The sequence below is a fragment of the Chondrus crispus genome, genomic scaffold (assembly GCF_000350225.1).
Source record: "Chondrus crispus Stackhouse genomic scaffold, scaffold_139, whole genome shotgun sequence".
NCBI lineage: Eukaryota > Rhodophyta > Florideophyceae > Gigartinales > Gigartinaceae > Chondrus > Chondrus crispus.
Genome location: NW_005179011.1, coordinates 1 through 11,991, shown reverse-complemented (window position 1 = coordinate 11,991; position 11,991 = coordinate 1). Strand labels below are relative to the sequence as shown.

General features: G+C 53.6%; 6 protein-coding genes; 4 read left to right on the top strand and 2 right to left on the bottom strand.

Moving 5' to 3' along the window:
* The window catches only part of CHC_T00002437001 (hypothetical protein), a 693-nt gene extending 673 nt beyond the window's left edge, over positions 1 to 20 (top strand). The window contains exon 1 of the mRNA XM_005713614.1: positions 1 to 20. This exon is cut by the window's left edge and continues 673 nt beyond it. Coding sequence (XP_005713671.1) covers positions 1 to 20 — 20 coding nt within the window.
* A 7-nt stretch (positions 21 to 27) lies between these two features.
* On the top strand, positions 28 to 3,921 carry CHC_T00002436001 (hypothetical protein). Its single transcript, XM_005713613.1, has one exon. The coding sequence runs from the start codon at positions 28 to 30 to the stop codon at positions 3,919 to 3,921; it is 3,894 nt and encodes a 1,297-aa protein (XP_005713670.1).
* Positions 3,922 to 3,931: 10 nt separating this feature from the next.
* CHC_T00002435001 (hypothetical protein) lies at positions 3,932 to 5,248 on the bottom strand. XM_005713612.1 is given in 5 exon segments: positions 3,932 to 4,096; positions 4,097 to 4,201; positions 4,298 to 4,366; positions 4,478 to 4,990; positions 4,991 to 5,248. The coding sequence occupies 3 exon segments, from the start codon at positions 4,988 to 4,990 to the stop codon at positions 4,097 to 4,099; spliced, it is 687 nt and encodes a 228-aa protein (XP_005713669.1). The 5' UTR covers positions 4,991 to 5,248; the 3' UTR covers positions 3,932 to 4,096.
* Positions 5,249 to 7,641: 2,393 nt separating this feature from the next.
* On the top strand, positions 7,642 to 10,152 carry CHC_T00002434001 (hypothetical protein). Its single transcript, XM_005713611.1, has one exon. It carries the CDS (start codon positions 7,642 to 7,644, stop codon positions 10,150 to 10,152), a length of 2,511 nt encoding a protein of 836 aa, XP_005713668.1.
* A 260-nt stretch (positions 10,153 to 10,412) lies between these two features.
* Positions 10,413 to 10,604, top strand: CHC_T00002433001 (hypothetical protein). Its single transcript, XM_005713610.1, has one exon. The coding sequence runs from the start codon at positions 10,413 to 10,415 to the stop codon at positions 10,602 to 10,604; it is 192 nt and encodes a 63-aa protein (XP_005713667.1).
* Positions 10,605 to 10,627: 23 nt separating this feature from the next.
* On the bottom strand, positions 10,628 to 11,905 carry CHC_T00002432001 (hypothetical protein). The gene has a single exon (XM_005713609.1). The coding sequence runs from the start codon at positions 11,903 to 11,905 to the stop codon at positions 10,628 to 10,630; it is 1,278 nt and encodes a 425-aa protein (XP_005713666.1).
* Between the last annotated feature and the right edge of the window lie 86 nt (positions 11,906 to 11,991).

Genomic DNA, 11,991 nt, shown 5'->3' with positions numbered 1-11,991 from the left:
CCTTATGCATCGGGGTATAATGAAGCCATGTCAAGTCTCTTAGCTGCCGTGAAAGGGCCTTTGCTCTCCGGTAACAGAGATCTGCCTGTCATGGCGATCAAGACTGCAGTACCTTCACTCCATAATTGGGATGGAGTAAGAGTATTTGTCAGCATCATTGTCGATGAGTTGGCTAAAATGGGAGTCCTGCGTCTTGAACTCGTGGTCAATTTTGCGACATTAGTATATACTCTCGTCAAGGCGGTCCCTACGACCGCACGAGATATTGTCCAAGAGCTACTTGTTCCGGAACGTTCTCGTTTCGTTGCGGCCGAAACGGCGGTGATCGGAATTATGGATATTTTACCGAGAGAGGCCAGGCAGATGGCTGTGGCTAGCCGCAATCCTCGGGTGAAGGTTGCTGCTCTAGCGAGCGAGGGGGATGATAGCAGTGGGTGGTCGAGTGTGTTTGTGACGTTGCGCAAGACGTTGGTTTTTGGGATGAGCGAAGAAAGGGCGCGGGGTTTGGACCTGGCTAGGGCAATTGTTAGAGACGCAGATCCTGAAGTCGTAGGCGAATTGCTTTCTATCATGGAAAACTCAATATCGGGTGACTTAGGAGATGAGCTGGCTGTTGGGTTCTTGGAGATTGTTACAGCAGCAATTCTTCGTGGCATAGTGTCAGCGGAAGACGCGTCGCGGACTTTAGAGAGGCGCATTGAGAAGCACTGTCCATCAGAAATGGTGAAGGAAGTCCTCGATGAAAGTGATGGCACAGGTCAGGCGAGAGGCCGGCAAACTTTGCACATTGATGTAGGCTTAATCTGGGATCATGACCCGGCTGCGGTTGCTGTGGTTGTCTCATCTGCGGCATCTTTGATGCTGGCGAGCAGGGACGTAGTATCGTCGGAGGGAATATCTATGGGGTTGTTAAACGTTCTTTGCCTCGTTCCTGTTGTTTGCATCCCACTGTATACTGCCGTAGAAGACTGTGCAATGGAGTTTGATACTACGTTTTCCGCTGCGAAAAGCTCTCGCGGAGCTAAGCCGAGAACGAAGGACATTCCACCTGCAATTCTCGAGACAAGTAATCGTGATCTTGCTACGGCGATATCGTCACTTGCTGTAGCCATGTCGGCGATAATTGGCATCCTCAACACTTCGTGCTCTTCGCTGGTTTCTTGCCAAAGAGTTTTAGACAGCCGGCGACATCGCCCTGCTCTGCGAAATGCAACAGATCAACGGGTTGTCTGGCATGTTCTGGAGCGATTAATGGAATTCGATCGAATGTTCAATGCCTTGCTTCTTGGTTATGAAGTTTTGCAAATGAAATGTGCGAATTGGAAGAAAATCAGGCGAAACGGAAAGCCAAAAGCCGTTCCGAATGAGGAGAGTGGCAGTGATAGTGCAAGCACAGCTTTTGGCAAAGCTCGCGCCATCCGAAGTGCTGTTTTGACAGGAATCGGCACATCCATAGGAGTTACAAGGGATAGTCTAGAGGACATGAGCCATCTCAATGCCAAGTACCCACGTTTATCGTTACAAGCAGTGCTTTTCTCTCTCGTAGCTGTCCCCGATGAGGAAGGGATCGCCGACATCGGGAATCTTGTAGCTCGCAAACAGACACGGGATACTGAATTAGTGAGAATTGATAAGCTTCTCCTTCGGCAATTACTATGTCTGATGATCGGTCGCGCAATGGGGAAGCGTGGTGGGAGAGGGAAGAGAGAAGCGGAAGCGAAAATGTCCAGGAATCCTGGCGCCGGAAGCGGCATGGAAAGCGATAATCTGAATAGCCTGAAAAGAATTCAACAAGCAATCAATGAAGTTTCGGCGCTTACTTCCAACTTCCCGTACATTAACATGGATATTGACAAGCATGAAAACTTATTTGTGTTTGAGAACGAGGACTTCTCTGATGAAGAGAATGACGAAGAAGAGGAAAATGATATTGCCGTCATTCGATGGGTTTGTCCCACACAAGAAGAAAGTACTCGGTGCGCCGAGTTCGTCAGGTCATCCACGAACCTAGCAACTCAAAACCAATGGGGATCACCAAAGCATCACATTGGAATCTGTGCAGAAGTTCTACATTCACCAGCCTTTGCCTCATTTCTGCTTGATCGGGCTGCGACTTATGTTGCGGTTGCCAGGAGCGGTAGAGGAACAGGGGTGGAAGACAGTTATCTTTCAAACGTAGTGACAGTTGCTGGTTTTGCGCTGGGGTGTCTGAATGCGCTGCTGCGAGTCCTTCCGTCCTGTGCTCTCTCAGGGTCTTATCCGCGCAGTTCTGAATGGTGTTTGAATGCCTCTGTGGGGAAGGACGTCAAAGCGTTTTTCGAAGGCATGGACAGACACCTAATCACAGGTGTCCCGGAAGTCACTGAAGATATTTTAAAAGACTGGTTTAAAGCCTCAGGCGGGTGCGGACAAAGGGTCATACGGACGATATGTTGGATTTCTGAGAACTCAATCGACGCTGCTGTTTCCGCTCTGGCTCTCGAATCCCTGCTTATAGTTGCTGAACTTGGCTGCTTCCGCCCTGGACTTGCGAGGAACTCAATTTTATCTTCTCTTGCAACTGTTTATGAGTATGACAGCGACTATTTATGGTCCTCAGACGACTTATCCATTCTCTTTCAAGAGCCATATGGTGAATGGAGTCTACGGCGGCGAGGCGATCCGAGTACGACAATGGCATTCATAGCAGAAAGCGCTGCATCGACATCGGAGCCTGCTCCTTGGGTGATTCCGCTTTCGAAAGGTTTGAAGAAGCAGAAAAAAATGAACCGATACCGGTTACATATGTTCTTTGAAGCGATGAACGTTTCAAATGCATTACTTGAGGCTTCTGGCTGGATCAGAGAAATCGCGATCGCAATGCTATGCACGAACGATGATGAAAAAGATACCCCTTCATCCACCGGGAAGGTTTCATTTTATGCCGAAATGGGAATGGATGTGGTAGACTCGAGAGTCTCGTCAAGACATGATTCAAGTAGATGCACCACCTTACTAGAAACGACCGGCTTCACCGAGGTCATGGCGACTCTTTTGCAATTGGTGCAGACCAGTCTACACTCGTTAGCCTTACCTGAGGGATTTAACATAGATGATGCGCTGTCTTTCAGGTCAAATCCTGTAGCTCAGTGGCAGTCCGCAGTCAGCATTCTTTGCGGTATTCTTCGCCTCAACATCATGTGCCGTGAGTCGTTGAGCACACGTGATGATGCAGGTGAGGTGGATGATGGACCCTCAGGGCCTGACCATGACTTTGACCACTACATCATCAGTTCTGCCTCTTCTGTAATGCAATTGGTCTGCACCAGGTTGGCTGAGCTTCATGCGTGGTGCTTGGACGCCGACTACGTGACAGACATCCCAAAATTGTCAGACGCCGTCATTGAAGGGTTCGAGAAGTTTGTTGGGAGCGCAGCACTGGCAGTGAGCTATTGTTCGGACCTCTGTGGACAACTGAAGTGCGAGTACTCCTCTTTTGCTACCAGATCCACTGATGGTGCTAAAGAGAGAATTCCATCCAAACGCAAGACTTTCGGAGAGGAGCATGTCTCGAGGGCGAGGAGAATTATTCCTCGGTTAAGTTCACAGTGTGATTCCGTAACAAGGGAAACGAGCAAGTTGGCAAATTTGATGGGCTTTCGGACCAAAAAGGCGCTCTTCAAGCTGGCCCCGCCGCCACTTGAAGACGATCCGGGATTATGTTTTGGCGTTGGCCTCGACCTCAAGGATGGTGGTGACATAGACTGCGAAGACGTAGACGTCAAGATTGGAAACGTGGACACCTCGACATCTGATATATGTAACACGAAAATAGTGAAATCTGCGGCCACTGATGGAGACGTAACTATGCATACACACGGAGCTGCGAACGAGATTGTGACAGGACCGCAAGCAAAGCCTGTTACTATTCGTTTTAAGTGAAGGTGAGACCTGACATGCTTTGTAATGTTTATACATACGAGTCAACGGTGTGGAGATATTGGTTCGTACCGCGACAAATAAGGTCGCGTGTTTGCGTCGTCCGGATTGTTCTCGTCGGTTGTGGTGCGCAGGAGCAAGTTGTGTAATCCAGAGTTAAATATTTGCTAAGCTTACACTAGGATACGGAACGAGTGATGCGATGTAAAAGACCAGTGGCCAGCTCGCATCCGATCGAGCCCTCGCCTCCCCAATCCTTGTCAGGCCGAATTTCGACGTTTCGCTGTTGTCGATGAAGTGAGGCCAAAATATTTGTCAGCGTGTCAGAGAGCTGAGGAAGAACGTTGCCATCTAGAAACTTTCGACCGCAAAAGCTTACCACTCGATTCGTCGCAGAAGAGTAGACCATGAAACTAGCAGCAGAATGTCTTTGCAGCGCCTCCACGATCTGCACGCAAATAGGAACAATAACCAAAATTTCGGGCGTCGTCAGTACGGTCCATGGCCGTGAAGCATAATAGCGCGATTAGATAGCCTCATAAAGATAGTAAAATCGTACCAGCGTGGAAAAGTCAGCTTCCTTTCGAAACACCTCTGCCGGTGTGCCGACAATATAGTCAGTGTTGGGCACGAGCCCGGCCTCATCAGCCGGGCTCTCCGGGAGCACGTCGACGACTCTTTGGACATGGTCTGCGGCGCCGGCAAGGGGCTCGTACCTAACAGCGGCGCCTAGCAAGCCCGGTCCATTCCACTTGACAGGCCTCAACGCGACATCCCTTTTCGCGTTATCGACGCAGTTCCACACGACGAGGGCGAGCTCCTTTCCCTCGTTGTCGCGCAGGACGGCGGCCAGTGAGGCGTTGTCAGCGTCGACGACGGCGCCGTTAACGGCGACGATGAAGTCTTCGAACGGAGCGAGGCCGGAGCGCGAGGCGGGCGAGCCCTGGAATACCTTCATGGCGCGGTAGCCGGACAGAGTGGTAATGTCTTCGACATCCTCAACGTCAGACACTGGGGCCGAAGGGCCAGAGGTATTCGCCTCGCCGTCATCGACGCTCTGCTCTTGTCCCATCGCGGGAGGAGGAGTGGTTGCAGGAGTGAGCAAGGATCACAGTGCACGCGACACTGGGGGGTGCGATGTCAGGAGGTGAGTTGGGGGCCATGCGGTGGCGCACGTCAGTCAGCTTCGAGGGAGCCACTCGCAATTGCCGCTCGCCACCTCTTCAGGACGCGATCACGTGTAATTTGGCTTACAGTTCCGATAAATTACAGCCAGGCAACAGGTGCCGTACGATAGGAGCCAACGATGGCAGCAGGGCCGGGAGTAGCCGTATTGAGGTTGCGCACTACTCCTCGATGGGCTCGTCCTCATCTCTCCAGCTCCTTCTTCGCTTTGCGGCCCCGATCTGCAACGGGATTGCTTGAGAGGGCGCCTACTAGTCTTCGTTAAACACGTCCTCTCGCACGCCCGGACGTTTTGCAACTCGAAGCGCAGCCTCGTCCGCGCGGCGCGCCGACCACGCGGCCGCAGCGCGGCCTACGGCGTGAAGTAGCCCACGCCGGAGCACTCCTTGCACGGTCTGCCGAGCGTGGCCTTGCCCTGGCACGGGACGCAGGGGACCTTCTGGCCCAGGAAGCCCTTCATGAGCGTGGTGCCCTGGCAGAACTGGCACGGCTTCTTGCCCGAGCCTCTGCAGACGGTGCACGGCACGAGCTTGCCGCGCGCGGCTTTGGCCGGGCGGCGCGGCGTCGAGTCGCCGCCGCCGAAGCCCTTCGCGAGGTGCAGCGTGGCGCCGAGGAGGAAGGGCAGCGGCAGCGGCAGTGGCAACGCGGGGAGTGGCGACGGCATCGTGTGGGTGTGGGGAGGGGCGGTGGGAGGAGGGCGCAGATTGCGGAGGGAGCCTTCGTGGATCAGGTTGGCAGGCGAGGCGACACGTGGACACGTATGAGAGAGCTTTGTGCCTGATCGGTCCTGTTCAGAGATGTTGAGCTGGAGTATTTTTACGTCACCTCTCCTGCTTTTTCGCCTCGCTTTCTTGCGGCGCAAGCGCCCTTGTGAGGCTTGATTGATGTTGTGATTTTTCACATTAGATTTTAGATTTTAGTTATAATTTCAAGGGTTTCCAGACGGTTGCGCGCATACTTTCAAGCGGAAGCATGGCGGCTATAAAGAAAAGGGGAAGGAAGGGTGGAAGCACCCAGAGGTTCCCGGGGGGAAGGGGGGGGGGGGGAATCGAGCAGAACACTGTACCGACTTCGCTGTTGCCTCGAAGCTCGCATGTCTCCCGGCCCCTACACGTGTACGGGCTTCATCTTCCTCCGCAGAACAGACCTCAGTGCTGATGTCAGCATTTTGTCAACAGAACGCAAGCCATCCAGAGCTCGATGTTGCTTTGTGTTGTACTGTAAGATTCGCACCTGTCTTGTCGACCATGTGGCAATTGCCTGATCTCCAAATACTGCGTCGACAAGTGTCACTAGACTGCGATATCCAGCAACGCGCTGTGCTCCGGTTGACTCAAGAGGATTGCTCAAGAGAGAAGATCACCCGAGAAGATCACCTCAATGGTCGTACTGGACGCCGTGTCCGTACTCCTAAGTAGCCGCCCAATAGCCTTCATGTGCTGATTGTGCGGCCACCCGCGGCAGTCGAAAAAAGTTTCTCCTTCGCCTCCGCAATACGGAAAATTCGCATCCGCCTCCGTCAAAAATCTCAATTAACTCGCATCCGTCCAAGTTCCCACGCGCCCTCTATCCTCAAATCCTGGCACAAGATTCACTCCACAACCCACATAGATTCTCCTCGCGACTTGTCTCGCCTCTCTTCCCTCCCTCGTCCTTCCCCCGCCGCTATGCCTCGTCCGTAGCGCCATGCCCCCCCCGCTGTCCAGCTCCCTCCCCTCCCACTTCCGCCTCCGCGCCTCTCCGCTCTCCCCCTCCCTCTCGCGCACGCGCTCCTTCTTCAACCGCGACGAGCCCCCCTCCGACGAGACCCCCGTCCCCGCCGTCGACTCCTCGCTCGCCAAGACAAGGCTCGAGGTCCTCCAGGGATGGGAGGTTAGCTTCTCCGTCCTCTCCCTCTACCTCGCCTCCGCCCTCGCCCTAGTCTACGTCCTGCTCAAGCTCGACTACGTCACGGACGAATGGCAACGCGTCGCACAAATCCCCCCCCTGTCTGCCGTCGAGTACTACTTCCGTCTCGCTCTCAAGTCCGCCGGCGTGCTCCTCCCGCTCTTCTTCGCCGTCAACCTAATCCTGTACCAACGCGTCACCGACGAGCAGATATGGACCTGCGCCTTGCTGGCCGTCGGCCTCGTCGTCTCCAACCCGCTCACCGTCGACCTTGACCATATCCCGTCTACCACCGTCGGTGTCGGCCGTCTCTTCGCTCGCTGGGTCCATCTCCCTTTGCGCGCCCGCGCCCTATCGGAGGACACCCGTGCCTCACTCATATGGAACGACGCCGTCTACACCGCTGTCGTGTATCTCTACTTGCTTCTTGCCGTCGAGTCGTACCGTGTTTTCGATCTGCGTAACATTCACTCATTTTCTTTCTATCTTCCCAAGCTCACTGTCGCGTTTGTCTACTTTCTGGTCAAGGTCGTCACGGGCTTTAAAGCAGGCGTTTCGCTGGGCCTTGTGCCGTTCACCCGCGTCATTACCTGGGTCGCCCTGTTGCGCAGTGGCAGGTCGTCGGTGTATATCACCGTACCGGTGCTTGTTATGACGGTCATGGACGCCGTGTTCGCAGCGTGGCTAGTACGCGAAGTCGCTGTGACGGCCGACTTTCTGGCTGCCGTCCCATACGTGGAGAATAGATCCAAGCAATTGGGCTTTCGCTGTTTTGTCTTTCAGACCCTCGCATTCTGCTTCAATATGATCGGTCTCTCTTGTATCATCATGTATATGCTTCCGCGGTCATTTTTGTATCAAGCCTTTGACGATCTGGGCGGACACTTGTTTCAGTTAGAACCGCCGGTCGCTCGACTCGCTCTTGCATTTGTCTATTTTACTTGGACGCTCGTCTTGGCTTACGTTAATCTTCCGCCACGACCCGTCATGCCCTTTTTGCAGAAATTCATGCACGAATGTTTATTTAAGGTACGCAACAGCCGCATCGCAGGCTGGGTCGGACTTGCTGATATCGAATCTACGGAGGATGCCGAGGATAGCAGCGATGAGGAGGTTGATGATCGTCCGCTCCAGGAACGGGACGTGTTTGACTACGGACAATCCCAGTTACCCACCTTGCGAGTGCAGCCGGCCATCCCGTTCCGATATCGCCACCGCGAGCTTTTTGATGAGGTTTCGTTTATGCCAGCAGCGGCTCTGACACCTGCGTTCACGCGATTCTCGTTTCCGTGCACGCGGGGTGAAGATCCCACAAAATCCAATATCTCATCAACTGATTTGCTGACAGAAAATGACGATGCCGAAACTTCGACAGACGATGTGCGGGTGTGGTTCGAGGATACCCCGAAAGAGAGCGATTCCGATGACGAGGCCTCTGATACCTCGACCCCAAATGGCTTAGAAGTCTCGTCCGCCTCAAACTCTGTTTCCGAGACGCTTCCGATGGCCATTGCCGGTCCACCTAGAGTGAAACCATCTGCGTTCGGCGCTCCCAAACGTCCTGCGATTAAGGCACGACGTCCCTTACCAAACCCAATACTAAATGGCTTCGGAATGCTAGCAGGGTCTCTCAGATTGCGATTGCGGAAAAATTTGTTTGTCATGGAAACACAGATTATGATGGCGAACGCAGCATACCTTGCCTACGTTCCAGGAAATGAGAACGAGGAACGTCGGAAACCTGAGCTTACGGAAACCATCCCTCTTCGCAGTGCGTTGCACACAGGCTCCCTTGGTACTAATTTAGACGAGCTCGATCGACAAGCTAGTCGAGATGTGATGACCGGTTTCTTCTCACGAAAATCTGTGCCAGAGGCTCCGTCTCCAATACAGCTCAAGCCCCAACCCGATCATGACGACGGAACAATGTTTCTTGTAGACCCCCATGAAATGGTAACCAAGTTCGGCTACCACTTGTACAGGCACATCACCAATCGTGAACTCAACACGCATGCTATCGTTCTTGTCAGCTGCACTCGAGTGATTGTTGCATTCAGTGGGACCAGGAATGTTACCAATTGGGGTGTAAATGCGAACTTCAGCAGAGCGCTTCTTGACGATAAGCTGAGTCGTTTCGAGTACGAGTTGTCAAATGGTGCGCAGACGTCAGAAGCAATGTTTAGTGATGATCACCTTGATCCCTTCGAACAACAAGGTAGTCAGCGAGACATGAGTCTGCAGGTAAACCATCGCTATCCTGGGATACGACAGAGTCGATCTGAAGAACGTCTTTGCACAGAGGGGGGAGATGCAAGTGATGCCCCGGCACCGACGCTTCGTGAAAAGGGCTCAGCTCGTTCGTACGGCTCAATCGCTCGTAGAAAACGGGGTGACCACGTACGCCTCGGGTACGATGGAGAGGACGGCTTGTCTGGGTTTGCCACCAGCGAGCGTGTCGCAATGATGGCAAAGGCATATGCAAGAGAACTCATGACTTTTGGAAGGCCAAAGGTTCATCGGGGTTTCATTGATGCGTACATGTCACTTCGGAAGCAAGTCATGGGGGCTCTGGTTGAACTGTACCGGGGACGGTCCCCGCATGATGTAGAGTCAGGTCAAGGCCCGGACGCAGAATTCAATGGCGCTGCAAAGACACTTCCATTGTTCTTTTGCGGTCACAGTCTCGGCGGGGCTCTGGCCACATTTGCCTCATATGAAGCTGCGCGATATTACAAGCGTATTGGACTTAGCCGTCGACATGATGTCTCATGTACGACGTTCGGATCTCCACTGATAGGAAACGACGCATTCCAGGCGAGATACGAGCGGCTAGTCGAAACGCATTGGCGCTTTGAGATCGCTTCGGACCCAGTGCCGAAGGTTCCACTGATTTTCCTTAACTATGTTCACGTCGGGGTCCAAGTCTTGATTGATGAATCAGGCATGCTCCTCATCGATCCAAGCTTCATCGAGGTGAAATGGTGGGGGCAGCTCACCAACTTGTACAATGGGTATCGCCATCACATCCGTGCCTCGTACTGCATGGCTTTACAGGCCTACTGCAAACTGTATCGGGGCAGAGCGGACGACATGTCAGAGCGCTTCTGGCCCTTCCCAATACGATTCCAAACACGTGGGTTGTTCCATCAATCCAATTGGTAGGACTAACGTTCGATGCATGTAACATATGTAACTTATCACAAATTCGTGCAGCGCAGCCTCTCTTCGTTGTCGACAACGAAGGGACATTTGTAAAATAGTAAAAAGTATATTCACAGCATATGCTTAGATCACGGAAACTACGACTTCTACAATGGCCGCAACTCAAAGACGATACTGTGCACACTCCTCTCTTCCTACAAATGAGCACACGATAATAATTGATCCGGCAGAGCTAGGGATCTGTCACAGACACTTTGATGATGTCGACCCTTGGTCATGAAGTAACTTTTTCGTTCAGAAAATGTGATACACGCAACTGCCCAAGATCAGGGATGCACAAGAATGTACGCGGTACTCTTTCACAGAGATTGATGCGTGGACCCATCCGTTCGATCTGGAACACACAAAACAAAAAAAAAACAAAAGTGGGAAAGCCTTTCCCGAAAGCTTGAGTTCCCCAAAGCCCTCCCCTCCTTTATGACTCATGAGAACCCGCGAGCCAATTGAAAAAGTTGGAAACTGAGATGCCCTGACCGCTGCTGCCGTTTGGGTTGTTGGAATTTCGCTCTCGAAACCCTCTGAGCGAGAACGAACGCCCTACGCCGTTTCCCCGCGACGAGTTTCCGCCTCTCGATCCATGCCCTGGCACGCTCGTCGAGCTGCTCGGGACCTCGATGCCGTTATTCGCACGCACGAGCTCTGCTGCAGCTTGATCTCCAATGGTACCAGCGGCCTCGTGATCGGCAAGACTCCTTGCTTCTTCCAGTGCAATGGAGGCAGCAAGTTCCTGATCGCGAGCTATCCGTCCCAACGAAACAATGTCTTTGGGTAACGAGCGGAAACCGATGGAAAACTGTTCGCCTAGGGAGCAAATGTGGTGGCTTTTCGGACGGAGATCTGTGGGAATGATGGCACTGATAGCGCCAGAAACATCATGAGCAGTATCAAACTTAGTTGTAGCAGGACCGTCCTTATCATCCAGAGTCAAGAGTGCCCAAAGCCTCGGCTTTTGAAAATTATTCCTCAGAACCTTATCCCAGGACAGGATGGTGTTAAACGTTGCGCCAACATGAGCCGAACAACACAGCACGAGAACGTCCGGCTTGAGCACACGGACATCGTCAAGAACCATGCGGCGGCTAGTGAGGGTGGTCCTTCGAAGCACGGTCAATCTAACGTTCGCGCCATAGATGGCAGCGTTTGCGGAGAAATCGGTGCCATCGCTGAAGACGTCAAGCTCCGAGTGGTGATCTTCGTTGAGTTGCGAGGTGGGATGCGGGAACTTTGAAATGAGCTTGCGCACAAGGGTCTTCTTGCCGACCTTTTCCGGGCCGAGAAAGACGACCTGGAGGGTATCCTCGAGGACCTTGCTCTCGCGCAGCTTGCGCTCCTGAATGACTTCGCGCACGCCCTTGGTAACGACCTGCTCGCCGGGACGCTGGATGGCGACCTTCCTGGCGCGGGCGCGACAGGTGGGGCATCGGCGCTTGACGAGGCGGGAGACGCAGACGTCGCAGAGGTTTGCGTGGCCGCACGGGTCGAGGGTGACGTTTGGTTGGCGCTCAAAACAGACGACGCAGGCGGCATCTGGGGGCGGGTCGTCGGCCGGAAGCGGGGAGACTGGCGGGGTGCGGTCATCGTCCTCGTCGGAATCGTGCTCGTCTGAATAGGCGGCGACGACGGAGAGATGGGCCAAATGGGCGACGGCAGCCTCCTCCTCGTCGAGGGTCTGCGAGCTGCGTACTGCGGCCATGAGGGCCTCGTGGTCCGGGTCATTCGACGGGTTGGCGGGGGCAGGTGGGTTTGCAGACGGGCCGTCGGTCTTTCCAGCACACTGGC

What these genes read in the sequence shown, in the direction of transcription:
- CHC_T00002436001 (XM_005713613.1), top strand. Translation starts at nt 28, where the DNA reads ATGTCAAGTCTCTTAGCTGCCGTGAAAGGGCCTTTGCTCTCCGGTAAC.
- CHC_T00002435001 (XM_005713612.1), bottom strand. Translation starts at nt 4,990, where the DNA reads ATGGGACAAGAGCAGAGCGTCGATGACGGCGAGGCGAATACCTCTGGC. An exon ending in AAGCTGACTTTTCCACGCTG is followed by an intron (nt 4,367 to 4,477) that starts GTACGATTTTAC and finishes ATTTGCGTGCAG; the next exon opens with ATCGTGGAGGCGCTGCAAAG. An exon ending in CTTCTGCGACGAATCGAGTG is followed by an intron (nt 4,202 to 4,297) that starts GTAAGCTTTTGC and finishes CATCGACAACAG; the next exon opens with CGAAACGTCGAAATTCGGCC.
- CHC_T00002434001 (XM_005713611.1), top strand. Translation starts at nt 7,642, where the DNA reads ATGACGGTCATGGACGCCGTGTTCGCAGCGTGGCTAGTACGCGAAGTC.
- CHC_T00002433001 (XM_005713610.1), top strand. Translation starts at nt 10,413, where the DNA reads ATGTCGACCCTTGGTCATGAAGTAACTTTTTCGTTCAGAAAATGTGAT.
- CHC_T00002432001 (XM_005713609.1), bottom strand. Translation starts at nt 11,905, where the DNA reads ATGGCCGCAGTACGCAGCTCGCAGACCCTCGACGAGGAGGAGGCTGCC.